General features: G+C 39.3%; 1 protein-coding gene across 1 annotated transcript in view; it reads right to left on the bottom strand.

Moving 5' to 3' along the window:
* PCDH15 (protocadherin related 15) overlaps window positions 1-17,475 on the bottom strand; it is a 731,887-nt gene that overhangs the window by 301,192 nt on the left and 413,220 nt on the right. Inside the window, exon 16 of the mRNA XM_045081472.1 lies at window positions 2,511-2,590. Within this exon, the coding sequence (XP_044937407.1) occupies window positions 2,511-2,590 (80 nt within the window). The remainder of the gene's footprint in view (window positions 1-2,510; window positions 2,591-17,475) is intronic.

Genomic DNA, 17,475 nt, shown 5'->3' with positions numbered 1-17,475 from the left:
ATGGATATTTGAGTAGTTTCAACGTTTTGTTATTGTAAATGATTTCACTGCATGCATTCTTATACAACTTTTTATGTCGATGTATGTTTTCATTTCTTGAGTATGTACAGGTAGAATTACAGGTTTGTTTGTTTGGTTTTTTTTAAAGATTTTATTTATTTATTTGACAGAGATTACAAGTGGGTAGAGAGGCAGGCAGAGAGAGAGAGAGGAGGAAGCACACTCCCTGCTGAGCAGAGAGCCCAATGCGGGGCTCGATCCCAGGACCCTGGGATCATGAGCTGAGCTGAAGGCAGAGGCTTTAACCCACTGAGCCACCCAGGTGCCCCTTTGTTTCTTATTTAGAAGAAATGATAAATGGTTCTCCAAAGTACACAGTGACTTTACTTCCCCTCCAGAAATATACGAGGACTCTGAAATCTCATCCATACTTCTTACTTCCGTCCTTTTTCATTATGGACATTCTACATGGGTGAGAAGCAGTATCTTGTCCTTTTCATTGGCATTTCTCTAATGACTAGCTATCATGAGTGAATCTTCACATGCTATTCATACAGCTTCTTTGGAAAAATGTCTATTCAAATTCCTGTCCACTTTTATTTGGGTTATTTCTACGCTTATTTTTGGTTATAATAGTTCTTTGTGTTTTCTAGATATACTTATGTCCTTTCTTATCTACATTATTTAAAAATATTTTCTCTGAGGCTGGGGGTGGTCTTCATTTTCTTAATACTGTCTTTTGAAGCACAGATTTTCCAAATTTTGATGAAGTCCAACTTATCTGTCTTACTATTAATCACTTGTGTTTTTTATGTCATATCTAGGAGAGCATTGCCTAATTCTGATCATGAATATTTACTTCTGTATTTTCTTTAAAGAGTTATATACTTTTATCTATAGTATTTAGGTCTTGATCCATCTTGAGTTCATTTCACTAATGGTGTGAGGCAAAGATCCAACTTAATTCTTCTGCACGCAACCCCAAATTTCATTTATTTATTTATTTAAAGATTTTATTTATTTATTTGACAGAGAAAAAGATCATGAGTAGGCAGAGGCAGGCAGAGAGAGAGGGGGAAGCAGGTTCCCTACTGAGCAGAGAGCCCGATGCAAGGCTCAATCCCAGGACCCTGAGATCATGACTGAGCTGAAGGCAGAGGATTAACCCGCTCAGCCACTCCGCAAATTTCATTTATTGTAAAGGTTATTCTTTCCTGTTTGGATTGTCTTTGCCTTTTTGGCGGGGGAGTCAGTTGACCTTAAATGTTACGATCTGGTTATTTCTGGACTCTTAACTTTTATTGTGATCTATACATGTACTTTTATACCTGTACCACACAGTCAGGATTCCTGTTCAAGTGTCCCTTTAAAAAGTTTTATTTCTGGGGCGCCTGGGAGGCTCAGTGGGTTAAAGCCTCTGCCTTCGGCTCAGGTCATGATCTCAGGGTCCTGGGATTGAGTCCCCATTAGGCTCTCTGCTCAGCAGGGAGCTTGCTTCCTCCTCTCTCTCTCTCTGCCTGCTTCTCTGCCTACTTGTGATTTCTGTCTGTCAAATAAATAAATAAAATCTTTAAAAAAAAGTTTTATTTCTTTCAAGATGATTGTAAATTATAGCTAATTGAGATTTGTGTGTATCTCCAGGGAAAATTCCAAATAGTTAAGTCTTTCCATTTTTTCAAGTGGACGTTTATTCATCTGTGAAATCCAAGAGTCTGAGAAATACTGTTCCCAGACCAGAGACCACACATGGTTCCCTTGATTTGGCGTGATGTACCCATGTTCCTGAGATGAAAGTAGTGTCTGTGAGAACATTTTCATTTGTTTCTCACTTTATAATCATGGGCCCCACTCAGGTTTCTAGCCCCATGAGACAACAACAGGGTGACTTGCTCTTAGAAAAGGAAAGCCAGTGATCTCTCTGCAAACCTTGGTGCCTCCTTCCCGGCCTCTTGGCTTTCTCTTGGCAGAGACTAACATGATCTCTGCTGCTCTCCAAGGAAAGGAAAATGACACTGATAAAGACCTCAGAAGGCTTAGCAGGGACATGGTGATGCTTTTGTGCTAGATTTTCCAGAATATACCTACATTCCTCAAAAACTGAAGGGTAGACTTTGGTGGTCCTTTAAATGTGTCTGAATTATGCTTTGTCTTACAAAATTCTCTTTGAATGAACAATTTAGCGCCACATTACTCTTGGTAGAAATGCCCTTGTTATTATGAGTAACTGACAACTTTAAAGGGATCTAATTAATCCCAGCCTACAAATAAAATGTTTCCACCTCAGTGGATTTTTACCTAGTAAAAATGTTTAAAATAAATAGTCTCCTGGGTAAGATTTCTGAATTCAGAATTATCCCCTGCCCCCAGATCTCATTAGCATTCATAGGAAAAAAAAATTAAAATAAAGCTACAAACAGCTGAAAACCTCTGATTAGAAGTCTGTTCCCCTGCCACCAGTATACTGTTTAATGTCTTCTAATAAATAAATTTTGAAATAATTTTTAACTTACGTTTCTGAAAGATTAAAAACTCGTTGAGGATCTCCATTCTCAATGGCGTATGTTATTGGGTCTCCCTCTCGATCAGTTGCCTTCAGAGAGAAAACATGATTGAGTTATCGAGTAATCAATACAGCTCTTGGTCTGTACAGCAGAGTATGGGAGCTGAAAAGTAACAGCACAAAATATTCACGAGATGCTTAAGGGACAAAAAGTGAGCTAATAGCAAGAGGTAAAATTCAGAATTCCATATCTGACTCCAGCACTTCTGTCATTTCCTCTCATCTGAAAGTAGCAAAAATGAATAAGAATAGCATCTTCCTAATTTATACAGAATCTTACCTGGTGCAGAAATAGATTAACACTCTCTTAGGATTTACGTATTTAATTTTAAATGAGTATATCTCTCAAGTTTAAACAAATGTGTTACACTTTGTGTAAATGCTTGCAGAATAGAGAAACTCTGTAGCCCACTGGTTTCTTTTTATGCTGAGTATATATCAAGTCAGGAATATTTATGGTTAAGAATCCTGAATCTGGGGACACCTGCGTGACCCTGTCGATTAAGCAGCTGCCTTCAGCTCTGGTCATGATCCCAGGATCCTGGGATTGAGTCCTATATGGGGCTCCCTGCTCAGTGGGGAGCTCTGCTGCTTCCTCTCCCTCTGCCTGTTGCTCTGCCTACTTGTGCTCTCTCTCTGTCAAGTAAATAAATAAAATCTTAAAAAATGAAAAAATCCTGAATCTGAAGCCAGAAACCAGAATTCAAAACTGGCTCCACTTATGAAATGTGTGATTATTTTTCAACTTCTTCATTTGTAAATGAGAACTATAAGAGTACAAAAGTCCATCAATATCGGGGGTTGGACGGACATGATTTTCTGTCCAGGCACATAGAGTGACATCAGGTGCACTGAAAATCTCCAATAAATATTACCCTTTTACTTCTTTTCCCTCCTTCACCAAAGTCAGAGAAGACAAAAGCTAGAGTTTCTGACTTTGAGTATATATCCCTCCACCTGCCCTTTCCTCTGAACTTCAGCCATATCCTGTGTCCTCCCTGACCACCCACTTGGATGAGGGATAAGCATCACCAATTTAAAATATCCAACCCCCTAAATCCTGCTCTCGGTCCCTCCCCCACCCTCAAGAACACCACAGCCTGCTGCTTTCCCTCTTGATGACCTCAGTCGAGAGGGAAAGCAGCCGGTTGTGGTGTTCTTGAGGGTGGGGGAGGGACGGAGAGTAGGAGTCAGATTTAATTAAGCAAGTGACCACCTTTTCAGGCCTGCATTGTATTTCCTTGGAGAAATGCTTTTGTATTATGACAGATATACACTCCCTAAAATATGATGGAATAAAATAAAGCAGTAAAATACAATGAAATAATCAACTACCTAGGGTAATACCTTGAAACATTCCATTTATAGCTAAATCTCAAATTTTAAATTGCCTGGAATTAATTATAATAGAGACCTAAGATTAGAGAATAAGAAACAAAATATTTTTTTAAACAGACTCAATGGAATTGATAATAGATGCTTGATATTTACCTCTCATTTTTTGTTCTTTGCCAGGCAAGCATTAGCCAGAAAGATAAAACAGAACTACAAATAATGAGAGTTAATTTTTTCAAGAAACACAGAATTAGGCTGTATTTAGTGAGACAGGGAGACTGAAGAACTCTATAAAAACTTGCTTTTTGCTCCTTTCCCTTCTTCTGTTCTTCCTGGACCTGGGATCTGCAGCCCCACCTTATACAGTCCTGGTAGTGTGTCCTCCTTGTAAGGGACAGGGAGCTCAATGATTTCTTTGGACTCCACTAGCACAAAATGTAACATCTAAGGAGTGGCCAGGCAAGAATGGCCCAATATGGTCAGCCCATGTGTATTCCAGATTGATGAGGGAGCAGAAGGCTAGCTGAGGACAAAACACACACAGACACCCTGCAAACCTTCCTACCCACCCCCACCCCCACTCCTGGGAGGGACAAGTGTGACATTCTTCCAGGAAACTTTAAACTATCTTTATGTTACTGCTTTGCTAAATGGAAAAACCTTAACTTGAACAATGGCAAAGCCTCTGGTATCTTGTAGGTCCTCTTTAGCATATGAAAGTTCTTTGGAAAACTTCCTTTTTTCTTAACTCCCCAGGCTTCCAAGTCTATAACTAGCCACCCCTCAAGATCCTGGAGCTGCCCACTGGTCCCGTTCCCGGGCCTTAATAAAACCACCATTTTGCACCAAAGATGTCTCAAGAAATCTTTCCTGGTCATGGGCTCTGGACCCTCACTTATATTCCAAAACCATATCAAAACCATCCATACTGGACATCTCAACCCCAAGACCCCTGGCTCTAGGGAACGTGACTTACAGAGGACACTTGGACACCTGTCCTTGTTCTGACCCATTCCTGAACACCTGATGGACATGCACACTATACAACAATCTTTAATAAAAACCCCAAACTCTGAATAAAGATGAGACTCCCTCTGCTTTCCTTTCTGTATCTCCCAGACACTGTCTGTACCTGCACTCTCTTTGTATCTTCAGTAAACTCTGTTCTCACCTGCTGCTGGCTCACATTTGATTTCCATCCTATGTGTAGCCAGGGACCCTCGTGGCTGGTCCCCGGGATCCTCTCTGGTTCCTCAGACCCAGCCTACTTATGTCATTAAGAAACTGCTTTTTATCACTGAAAAGCTCCCACTAAACTTTTTCTGTTGTTTTTCTCTTTCAACCAGTCATTTTTACCTATCATAATATTATAGATATTATCAATTTTGTTTGTTTGTTCATTGATACACGGTTGCTGTTACTTTATGAAAGACAATTTATTGTCTTGCATTTTCATAAAAGCCAAAAGAAATGGAGTCTGAAGCAAGATGGCTGTGTGTAGATAATGTTAAGCCCAGATTAATGTTCACCTTTCTTCTTATGGATCGAATCTACTCTAATACTTAATATCATTGCTGAGGGATGAGAGTGCTGTGAAGGCTGTATCATTTTATTTATTTAAGTCATTACATTGTTATGCTACTAAAATAATAAGGGGGAAAATTCCTATAGTATTTTCAATTTTTTTTCTTCCCCATTAATTACTTTCAGTCCCTAAGGTACTGTGAAATACTTCTTCCAGTTTTTTGTTTTGTTTTGTTTTACCATTTAAATACCTCTGGCTTTTAAGAAATGTGAGAGCGAGTTATTTGCCCACTTTATTCTTATGTGAGGTTGTATCCATATTGGAAAGCCTGAAGACCCAGGATTTGGATGGAAATCCTTATTTGACTGTTTTGTTTCTTTCATTCTTTTAGACAATCTTCTTTGGTTGTGCCAGGATCTGTGGCCAATGGGGTAGGAACTAAAGAGGATTCATCATTTCTTGGTCAATGAAGCAAGGGGGTGATGGTGCTATCTGGAGCTCTGAAATCCATCCATTACGTGTGTTAGCTCTTGTGTAAGTATTATACATCTCTACTTGTCAACACTCATGGAGATAAATTATTTCAGGATTGCTTATTTATTTTAGAGAGAGAGAGTGCTAGTGGGATAAGTGTGGAGGGAGATAGAGAGACTCAAGCCGACTTCCCACTGAGCACAGAGCCTGAACTGGGGCTCGATCCCACAATCCCAAGATTGTGACCTGAGCTGAAATCAAGAGTTGGATGCTCAACCGACGGAACCACTGTCAGAGAGAATAAGGAGAGAAATTATTTAAAGGAAGATATAACACATAAAAGGAATAACTGGAAAAATCAGAAAAGCAATGATTCTTGGAGTATTAAGATTTGATCATGTGCATATTTCTGACCTAAAATACACTTCTAAAAACATTTTTAAGTAGGTTCCCCCCACCCCCATGGGCACCTATATGGGTCAGTGGGTTAAGACTCTGCCTTTGGCTCAAGCCTCAATCTCAAGATCCTGGGATTCAGCCCCATGTTGAGAAATCCCTGCTCAGCAGGGAGTAGGCTTTTCCTGCTCCCTCTGCCCTTCCCCCCTGCCTGTGCTCTCTCTCTCTCTCTCTCAAATAAATAAAATATTTTAAAAAATTAAACAAATTATTTTTCTAAGAGGAGTTTAGCCAGCCACCTCTAATTGATGGGTAGAAATTCAAGTATGATGTTGAACAGTAAATCCTTAAGTCAGAATTTATTGACTACTTACTATGTGTCAGGAACTATACTTGCATGCCTTGTGTCATTTAAACCTTATAGACCATATAGTAAATAGGAAATGCAAAGGACTTCAATTTTAGGAGCTTTTTTAACCCTTCCTTCCTTCTTTTCTTTTTTTAAAAAGTTTATTTATTCATCAGAAAGAGAGAGAGAGGGAGTGAGCGAGCACAGGCAGGGGGTGCAGCAAGAGAGGGAGAAACAGACTAACTACTGAGCAGGTAGCCCAATGTGGGACTTGATCCCAGGACTCTGGGATCATGACCTGAGGTGAAGGCAGCCGCATAACTAACTGAGCCACCGAAGCATCCCTAATTCTAGGAGTCTTTCTGTCACCCCTCCAATTAAAGTCCCCTATAACTTACTTAATTGGAAGATACATTTTTCTTTTTTCTAATGTGGAGATAATAGTAATGTCCATCTTAAAAATGGAGGGGTAACGTCAATGTTTTCCATAACAGAACAGAAAGGAATCTGTCATCTTTTGTGCAAATATATTTTCTTTTTTTAATATATTTATTATTTTATTTTATTTTTTCAGTGTTCCAAGATTCATTTTTTAGGCATCACACCCAGTGCTCCATGTAATACGTGCCCTCCATAATACCCACCACCAGGTTCACCCAACCCCCTATGTCCCCTTCCCTCCAAAACCCTCAGTTTGCTTCTCAGAGTCCATAGTCTCTCATGGTTTGTCTCCCCCTCCAATTTCTGATCAGTCGAGTCCCATCCGAGCCCTCTGTGCAAGGTGTGAGAAAGTGTGGGAGCCGTGGTCTTCAGGGTGGGGGGGGGGATGGCAGGGCTTACTGGGTGTGAACTCCAGAGTGACCCCTCGCCTCTCAGGCCAAGATGCCTAACTCAAAAGGAAACTGACAACAATAACACCTACAGTGTTCACTCATGAATTCAACAAATAGTCATGAATCACCTGCAGTGTGTTAATGAGCCCTGGGGCTTCCACACAGACAAAACTCTGTGAGCAGCACAGACAAGAATTCTGCCTTTGTGCAACTTACACTGTGGTAGGGGGAGTCAGAGACAAAACAAAATAAGCCATGAAAATATACAGCTTTCCGATACCTCTAAGTGCTGCAAAAATATAAGGCACTTTAGGAAGGACAGGCAGGGAGGGGAGTGAGAGGGCTTGCAGTCATCAAAAAAGCTATCAGGAAAATGTGAGGGTCCAGAGAGCAGGTCCTGTGGGGAAGGGCATTCCACAAAGAGTACAGGGAAGGAAAAGGCCATGAGATGAAAACAGACCTCGTGAATTTGAGAGGACTAGTGAGCAAATGGAAACCAGCTATTTCGTTTGGCCTCCGGGACACAACCCCAAGGTTAAATACCCCGGGTCAAATGATTGAGTGATGCTCACTTTGGACAACTAGTAAGACATGGAATTACTCAGTTGCTGGTCTGCTGACAGATGTTTTAACAACACCGAGAGCTACAATCAAGCCAACTGTCCTGTGACGTTTGCTTTAAAGATCAAGGCCACTTCTGTTTCCAGTCTGCTCAACCAGGTAACTCACCGCATATTATAATTCAGGTCTCCCATTTGTCAGAAGCACCAAGAGGGACACAAAAGTATTTATCTCAATAAGCATGGTGCTTAGACACTGGAAAAAAGGAATTTTGAGAAAGAAAACAAATCTTCTCTAAACTAATAATCCTTTCATGTTAAAGACGAATACAGCCATCAAATACCATCTGGTAGACTGCACTATAGGCACACGGAATGATTCTGCACATTTCACAGGACATTAAGACAAAGCACCTGCCCTGAGGGATTCTAAAATAGATAAAAATCAACCGATTTAGATGATCTTTTCTTTTCTCACTTAGGCAAACGAGTTCTGATTTATGTTATTAAACCGCTCGAGAGCAAAAATGGAGGTTTTCAATTCAGGACAGAAGCATTTCCAAAAATGTGTACATGTGTGCTCCTGATGTCTAACTACCAGTCCATTAACAAAATGTTAATGTTTGTGAATCTATTTCGATGAATTATGCAGACTCTTTTAGGTCAAGAAGTGCTGTTTTGCCATATATGATCTTGATATAAAATTTCCTTCTGGAAATAAGTTCTTTAATGTAAAAGGAAATAAATTTATTCAATTTTCTAAAAATAGAAACAATTTAAGTAGTTTGAGAAGACAGCATAACATATCTGAAACTGAGAAAGACAGCTCACATAGAACATCCCTGTGATACATGAGCGTACCTGAAGACCTTCAATCTTGTCCAGCTATTAATGATATTTCTCATTGTTCTCATTATCTCTTGGAACCATTTTGATAACATCTCCTACCCTCCCAAGACTTCTCTGCTGCAACTGATCTTTTCAATGTCCCCAGGAAATTCCTGCATTAGTAAAATCACTGATCTGTCCACAGTATTTGCTTCTGTGTGTTTCTTCATTCTGTCTGTCTGTTTTTTTTTTTTAATTTATTTAATTGACAGACAAAGATCACAAGTAGACAGAGAGGCAGGCAGAGAGAGAGGGAGAAGCAGGATCCCCACCAAGGAGAGATCTCGATGTGGGGCTCGATCCCAGGACCCTAGGATCATGACCTGAGCTGAAGGCAGAGGCTTAACCCACTAAGCCACCCAGGTGCCCCTGTCTGTCTGTTTTTAACGTGGCCTCTCAGTAGCATTAGGCATAACAAACCTCTCCCTTCTCCGTGACACACTTTTTTCCCCTCAGTTGACTTCAGGACATTTCTTCTTCTGGGTCCCCATTCCTGGTCCTCCTCCTCTCCCTGGCACCTTAAAATCAGCCTTTGGACATCTACTTTTATTCCCTTAAGAACCTCATCCAACCTCAAAGTTCTAAGTAGTGTTTAAATGCTCAAGATCCCAAATGTATATTTCTAGTCCAAACTTCTTCCCCAAACACATACCAAACTGGCTACTGACTAGCTTTAATTAGGTGCCAAAAGACGTTTCAAATTTAACATGTCCAAAATTGAATTATTCCTCCTCTGACATTATTTTCATTCTGGCTTTTAGAAATTCAACCCTGCCAGTTGCTTGGGCTGTAACTTAGTAGCCATTCTTTACTTGTCTTCTCTTCCAAATCCAATCACCAACAAATCCTTTAGTGTCTACCCACCAAACAGAGCAAGGTGGAAACTACCTCTTGTCATTTCCAGAAATATCACTCCAGGCTAGTCTGGACTACTGAAATAACACCTGAACTAATTTGCACAATTTCTCACATTGTCACCAAAGACCATTCTAAGTAGAGAATCCATATGATCCTTTAAACTTTTAAGTTTATTCGTGTCACTGCTCTATTCAAATTCTTCCATTAGTACCTGTTTCCACTGAGAGTAGTTATCGCCACACATCACCAGTTCCTGGGTGACTTCATTTCTATATACTTCCTCCTCTCTTACTCTACTCCTGTAGCACTAGTAGCTTTACTGTGCCTTAAACACACCAGGCAGGCCTGAACTTTAGGGCCTTTCCATGGGCACCTGAAGCACTCCGCCCCAGATGCCCACATGGCTCATCTTCTCACCTTCTTCAATTCTTTGCTAATGTCTCCTTAGTAAAATCATCACTGATCAAATTGGTATCCCCCATATACTCCTCTCCACTCTCTCTCATGCACATTTTCTTCTTTTTTAATAATTAAAAAAATATATAAACATATAATGTATTATTAGCCCCAGGGGTAAAGGTCTGTGAATCGCCAGGTTTACACACTTCACAGCACTCACCATAGCACATAACTTCCCCAATGTCCATAGCCCAACCACACTCTCCCCCACCCCCAGCAACCCTCAGTTTTCTTTGTGAGATTAAGGGTCACTAATGGTTTGTCTCCCTCCTGAGCCCATCTTGCTTCATTTATTCTTTTCCTACACCCCAAATCCCCCACATTGCATCTCCACTTCTTCATATCAGGGAGATCATAGATAGCTGTCTTTTTCTGATTGACTTACTTCACTAAGCATAATAATCTCTAGTTCCATCCACATTGTCGTAAATGGCAAGATTCCATTTCTTTTGATGATTGCATAATATTCCATTGTGTATATACACCACATCTTCTTTATCCATTCATCTCTTGATGGACATCTAGGTTCTTTCCATAGTTTGGCTATTGTGGACATTCGGGTGCACATGCCCCTTCAGATCACTGTTTCTATCTTTAGGGTAAATACCTAGTAGTGCAATTGCTAGGTCATAGGTTAGCTCTATTTTCAACTTTTTGAGGAACCTCCATGCTGTTTTCCAGAGTGGCTGCACCAGCTTGCATTCCCACCAACAGTGTAGGAGGGTTCCCCTTTCTCCACATCCTCACCAGCATCTGTCATTTCCTGACTTGTTAATTTCAGCCATTCTGACTGGTGTGAGGTGATATCTCATTGTGGTTTTGATTTGTATTTCCCTGATGTCGAGTGATGTGGAGCACTTTTTCATGTGTCTGTTGGCCATATGGATGTCTTTGCAGAAATGTCTGTTCATGTCCTCTGCCCATTTCTTGATTGGATTATTTGTTCTTTGGGTGTTGAGTTGCTAAGATCTTTACAGATTTTGGATACTAGCCCTTTATCTGATATGTCCTTTGCAAATATCTTCTCCCATTCTGTCAGTTGTCTTTTGGTTTTGTTAACTGTTTCCTTTGCTGTGCAAAAGCTTTTGATCTTGATGAAATCCCAATAGTTCATTGTTGCCCTTGCTTCCCTTGCCTTTGGCAATGTTCCTAGGAAGATGTTGCTGCAGCTGAGGTCCAAGAGGTTGCTGCCTGTGTTCTCCTCAAGGATCTTGACGGATGCCTTTCTCACATTGAGGTCCTTCATCCATTTCCTCATGTACATTTTCACATAGCATTTATTACTTCCAAAATTCTATATGATTCATATGTATTTTATTAATTTTCCCTTTTTTTACTAGAATGTAAGTTCCATGAAGGCAGATCACATGTCTGCTTTGTTACTCCTGTGTTTTAGTATTTAAAGTTTGGGCTTGCCTTTGCATTTCCTATGGCCAAGAGGTTAAGTTTACTGTCATGAAGAAAGAACAGTGATCCAGTTGTTTTTGTACTTCAATCAACTATATTTACAGTAAAAAAAAAAATGTACTTTGATCTTCATCTTCCATACTTCAATTTTGTCTGTCTCAGTTTCTTCCAGACTTGAGTCAGAAAAAGAGATTGTGACAGAGAATACTAGCCCTTCTTACTACTGCTTATTGGTGGCTGTTAATAATTTCCAAAGGTAGTCTAATTATTGTGGAGAGGTATTTGGCTCTGGTCAGTTCTCAGCACTCAACATTTGGTAATAAACCAAATAGATACAATTCAGAAACAACATTTTAATGCTAAAATATCTAAACAAGATGACTCATTCAGTTTTAAATAAACTAAAGAGAGAGAGAGAGTGTGTGTGTGTGTGTGTGTGTGTGTGTGTGTATGTGGAGTGGGGAAAGTTGTTTCCAGTCCTATGGAGAATGAAGGCCTACAAAGCCCCTAACTGAAACTCTTACACATTAGTACAAGGGTTTCTCAAGCTGTCCCTCACAGTCTACATACTAGTTCTCAGACTTCAAAACATTAAAACCAGATTTTCAAAATAGTGGAGTTAATAGAGCCAGGCCAAATGAATGGAGTTAAGCATACAGCTAGCTAATGGTCTGACAGTACTGAGGGAAAAAGAAAAATCTACTTTAAATAAGAGCATGGGGATCAATAAGCATAGAGCTCTATTAAGCCTCACATACCATAATATCATTTTTTTAAATGATTTTTTTTTTATTTATTTGACAGAGAGAGATCACAAGCAGGCAGAGAGACAGACAGAGAGAGAGCAGGAAGCAGGCTCCCTTCTGAGCAGAGAGCCCGATGCGGGACTCGATCCCAGGACCCTGAGATCATGACCTGAGCCGAAGGTAGTGGCTTAACCCACTGAGACAGCAAGGCGCCCCACCACGATACCATTTGTTGATATAAATGTAGACTCTAATTTGGAAACTAAGAGTCACATTATCCTGTGTTCAATAAGTCAAAAAAATGTACTGGGCAACAATTAAAAAAACATATATTTAATGTTAGGAATCAGGAATGGTTTAAATTATGTATAGCAGTCCCTACCTTTGAGAAAATTCCAATCATTTGTGATATTAATACCAGGAAAGAGTTAAATAATGTTCAGTATACTTTGGTTAAGCCTATGCTTATAAAAAATAGCCCAAAGCTTATAACCATAAGGTTGAGGACCTAGTCCCAAATATCTCATTTTTAACTACCTGAAATGGGGTCTATCTCTGAACCTACATTCTCAATCATTAAATGGGTAAATAACACTTGAAATGTGTAGTATATATAGTTGATGTAGAATGAGATGAGGCAACAGATGTTTAGAAAACTCTAGAATTCTATTCAAATTAAAAGTATCATCTAAAGAACTAATTTCTTTTGCTATCTAAAAATCTTGAGCTTTAAAGCAAAAGGAAAAGGGAGGGGATGAAAGCTGTCACTTATTAGCTATGCAAATCACTAAACCTATTTATGTTTCACTGACTCCAAGTATGATACTGAAATAGAATGGCATCTAATTCAGGGTTGTCATGACGCTTAAGCAGTGGCAAAATAGTTCATATTTCAGACACAGCTTAGTGCATATCATACACTTAACAAATACTGTTGATGTTAATATCAAGAAATAAATTGCATCCAACAATTTTTTAAAAAATCTGTAAAGTGGGGGCACCTGGATGGCTCAGTGGGTTAAAGCCTCTGCCTTCGGGTCAGGTCATGGTCCCAGAGTCCTGGGATCGAGCCCCACATCGGGCTCTCTGCTCAATGGGGAGCCTGCTTCCTCCTCTCTCTGTCTCTGCCTGCCTCTCTGCCTACTTGTCTGTCAAATAAGTAAATAAAATCTTAAAAAAAAATCTGTAAAGTGTTTTTTTTATTTTAATTCTAATTTTTTATTTAAAGCTCTCACTCTCTCTCTTTTTAGAGAGGGAAGTGAGTGCAGAGAGAGAGAATCTCAAGCAGACTGAGCACAGAGCCCAATGTGGGGCTCAATCTCACGACCCTAGATCATGACGTGAGCTGATACCAAGAGTCAGACACACAACAGACTGAGCCACCCAGTTGCCCCTGTACAGTATTTTTTTTTAAATTTTTTATTTTTTATAAACATATATTTTTATCCCCAGGGGTACAGGTCTGTGAATCACCAGGTTTACACACTTCACAGCACACACCAAATCACCTACCCTCCCCAATGTCCATAATCCCACCCCCTTCTCCCAAACCCCCTCCCCCCGGCAACCCTCAGTTTGTTTTGTGAGATTAAGAGTCACTTATGGTTTGTCTCCCTCCCAATCCCATCTTGTTTCATTTATTCTTCTTCTACCCACTTAAGCCTCCATGTTGCATCACCACTTCCTCATATCAGGGAGATCATATGATAGTTGTCTTTCTCTGCTTGACTTATTTCGCTAAGCATGATACGCTCTAGTTCCATCCATGTTGTTGCAAATGGCAAGATTTCATTTCTTTTGATGGCTGCATAGTATTCCATTGTGTATATATACCACATCTTCTTGATCCATTCATCTGTTGATGGACATCTAGGTTCTTTCCATAGTTTGGCTATTGTGGACATTGCTGCTATAAACATTCGGGTGCATGTGTCCCTTTGGATCACTACATTTGTATCTTTAGGGGAAATACCCAATAGTGCAATTGCTGGGTCATAGGGCAGTTCTATTTTCAACATTTTGAGGAACCTCCATGCTGTTTTCCAGAGTGGCTGCACCAGCTTGCATTCCCACCAACAGTGTAGGAGGGTTCCCCTTTCTCCGCATCCTCGCCAGCATCTGTCATTTCCTGACTTGTTGATTTTAGCCATTCTGACTGGTGTGAGGTGATATCTCATTGTGGTTTTGATTTGTATTTCCCTGATGCCGAGTGATATGGAGCACTTTTTCATGTGTCTGTTGGCCATCTGGATGTCTTCTTTGCAGAAATGTCTGTTCATGTCCTCTGCCCATTTCTTGATTGGATTATTTGTTCTTTGGATGTTGAGTTTGCTAAGTTCTTTATAGATTCTGGACACTAGTCCTTTATCTGATATGTCGTTTGCAAATATCTTCTCCCATTCTGTCAGTTGTCTTTTGATTTTGTTAACTGTTTCCTTTGCTGTGCAAAAGCTTTTGATCTTGATGAAATCTCAGTAGTTCATTTTTTCCCTTGCTTCCCTTGCCTTTTGCGTTGTTCCTAGGAAGATGTTGCTGCGGCAGAGGTCGAAGAGGTTGCTGCCCATGTTCTCCTCAAGGATTTTGATGGATTCCTTTCGTACATTGAGGTCCTTCATCCATTTTGAGTCTATTTTTGTGTGTGGTGTAAGGAAATGGTCCAATTTCATTTTTCTGCATGTGGCTGTCCAATTTTCCCAGCACCATTTATTGAAAAGGCTGTCTTTTTTCCATTGGACATTCTTTCCTGCTTTGTCGAAGATTAGATGACCATAGATTTGAGGGTCTATTTCTGGGCTCTCTATTCTGTTCCATTGATCTATGTGTCTGTTTTTGTGCCAGTACCATGCTGTCTTGATGATGACAGCTTTGTAATAGAGCTTGAAGTCCGGAATTGTGATGCCACCAACGTTGGCTTTCTTTTTCAATATCCCTTTGGCTATTCGAGGTCTTTTCTGGTTCCATATAAATTTTAGAATTATTTGTTCCATTTCTTTGAAAAAGATGGATGGTACTTTGAGTCAAATTATCACTCTTCGCAGATGATATGATACTATATGTGGAAAACCCAAAAGACTCCACTCCAAAACTGCTAGAACTTATACAGGAATTCAGTAAAGTGTCAGGATATAAAATCAATGCACAGAAATCAGTTGCATTTCTCTACACAAACAGCAAGACAGAAGAAAGAGATATTAAGGAGTCAATCCCATTTACAATTGCATCCAAAACCATAAGATACCTAGGAATAAACCTAACCAAAGAGACACAGAATCTATACTCAGAAAACTATAAAGTACTCATGAAAGAAATTGAGGAAGACACAAAGAAATGGAAAAATGTTCCATGCTCCTGGATTGGAAGAATAAATATTGTGAAAATGTCTATGCTACCTAAAGCAATCTACACATTTAATGCAATTCCTGTACAGTATTTTTAAAGTCAGTCATCAATGTCAGTAATAGAGCTCATTGGATGGAAGACCTGACCAAGTAACATACATGATAGGTTACCAATATCAGCAAGATATAAAATTTAAAATTTAAACATAAAACATAACATTTCCCTCTAGTCACCTATGTATCAGAATGTTTAATCAGAATGCATCAGAAGCACAATCTTGATTAGTTAATGAATTAATCCTGGAAGGGGAGGGATGGGCTGGTGAAGGTGGGATGGGCTGGTGGGGATGGGGCATAAAGAAATGATGGGGAGAAAAAAAGTCTATCAACACCTGGAGCTAAAAAGGATAAACTCAGTGAGATCCACAATTCATAGCAAATAATACCCAATATAAATTATTCTATGTCAATAAACAGACCCAACATATCAAGAGTACTCTCTTGATACATTTTTTGCAATACTTTTTGCATTTGAAAATGAGCAACAACACAGTACACAAGAAAAATACTTCAGGAATGGCTGAATGAGGAGCCCTGTGGACCCTCTCCCATGAAAATAACCATGACTACTAAAAAAATAGTTAAAAAAAAAAGTCTCTGGAAGTTGTTCAAAGAAGGTACAGTAATGAGAGAAACATTTATTTTAAAAAATATACAAAATCTCAGTAAGAACAGCAGGACTGTGGCATTGGAACAATAGGGTGTTTCCCCTCTACCTCTTAACCAGCACAGAGTGGGAGAAAGGTCTATTTGTAGCAGGTGTAAGCAGAATCCCTGGACTCCTTCTCCCCAACAGAGCCAGTGTTGACTATGGCATCTGCCCTGCAGTGACAGGCCAACAACATTCCTTATCCTCTGCCTGTCAGTCCATGTTGCAAAAATGCACAATCTGCCATCTGCTAATCCTTCCCCTATCCATAATGGAATAAAATCAGAAACTAACAACATCAAGTCTCAAAATTCACATCTATATAGAATTGAAACATGGTATTTAGAAGCAAAGGAGACAACACAAAGGATATCAGAAAAAACTGCCAAATGAAAAAATTATTTTAAAAATCTGCACTAAAACTTAAGCAATGCAAGGCAGCTCTTGGAGAGAAATGGATAGGTGTAACCATCTGTATCTACAAAGGGTAAGTTCTCAAGTCAATGACTTTTCATCTAAGACAATGGAAAAGATGAGTACAATAAACCTAAAGCAAGGAGAAGGAAAAAGTTAAAAGTTAAAGTGAGAATTAATGAAATAAAAATAGAAAAACAGTAGAGAAAAATCAATGAAACCAAAAGTTGAGTTTTGAAAAGATCAACAAGATTGACAAACTTCTAGTCGGATTGTTAAAGAAAAAAAAAAAAAAGAGAGAGAGAGAGAGAGAGAAGGTTCAAATTACTAAAATCAAGAACAAAAGTGCAGTTATCACTACTGGCCTTACAGCAATAAAGCAGATTTTAGGGAAATATGAGCAAAACTGTATCCCACCATATTAAATAATCCAGATGAAATGAACAGATCCCTAGCAGTACACAAATTACCAAAACTGATTCAAGATGATAAATACAATATGGATAGATGCATAATGAATAAAAAAGATTAAATTAGTAATCTCAAAAACAAAACTATAAAAAATGCATTAAATAAACAAACAAACAAAAACAGGCCCAAATGGCTTTACTAGTGAATTCTGCC

The sequence above is a fragment of the Mustela putorius genome, unplaced genomic scaffold (assembly GCF_011764305.1).
Source record: "Mustela putorius furo isolate JIRA1106 unplaced genomic scaffold, ASM1176430v1.1 tig00000577_pilon_pilon_pilon, whole genome shotgun sequence".
In the NCBI taxonomy this organism is placed as follows: domain Eukaryota; kingdom Metazoa; phylum Chordata; class Mammalia; order Carnivora; family Mustelidae; genus Mustela; species Mustela putorius.
This window is presented reverse-complemented; position numbering and strand designations above follow the sequence as displayed.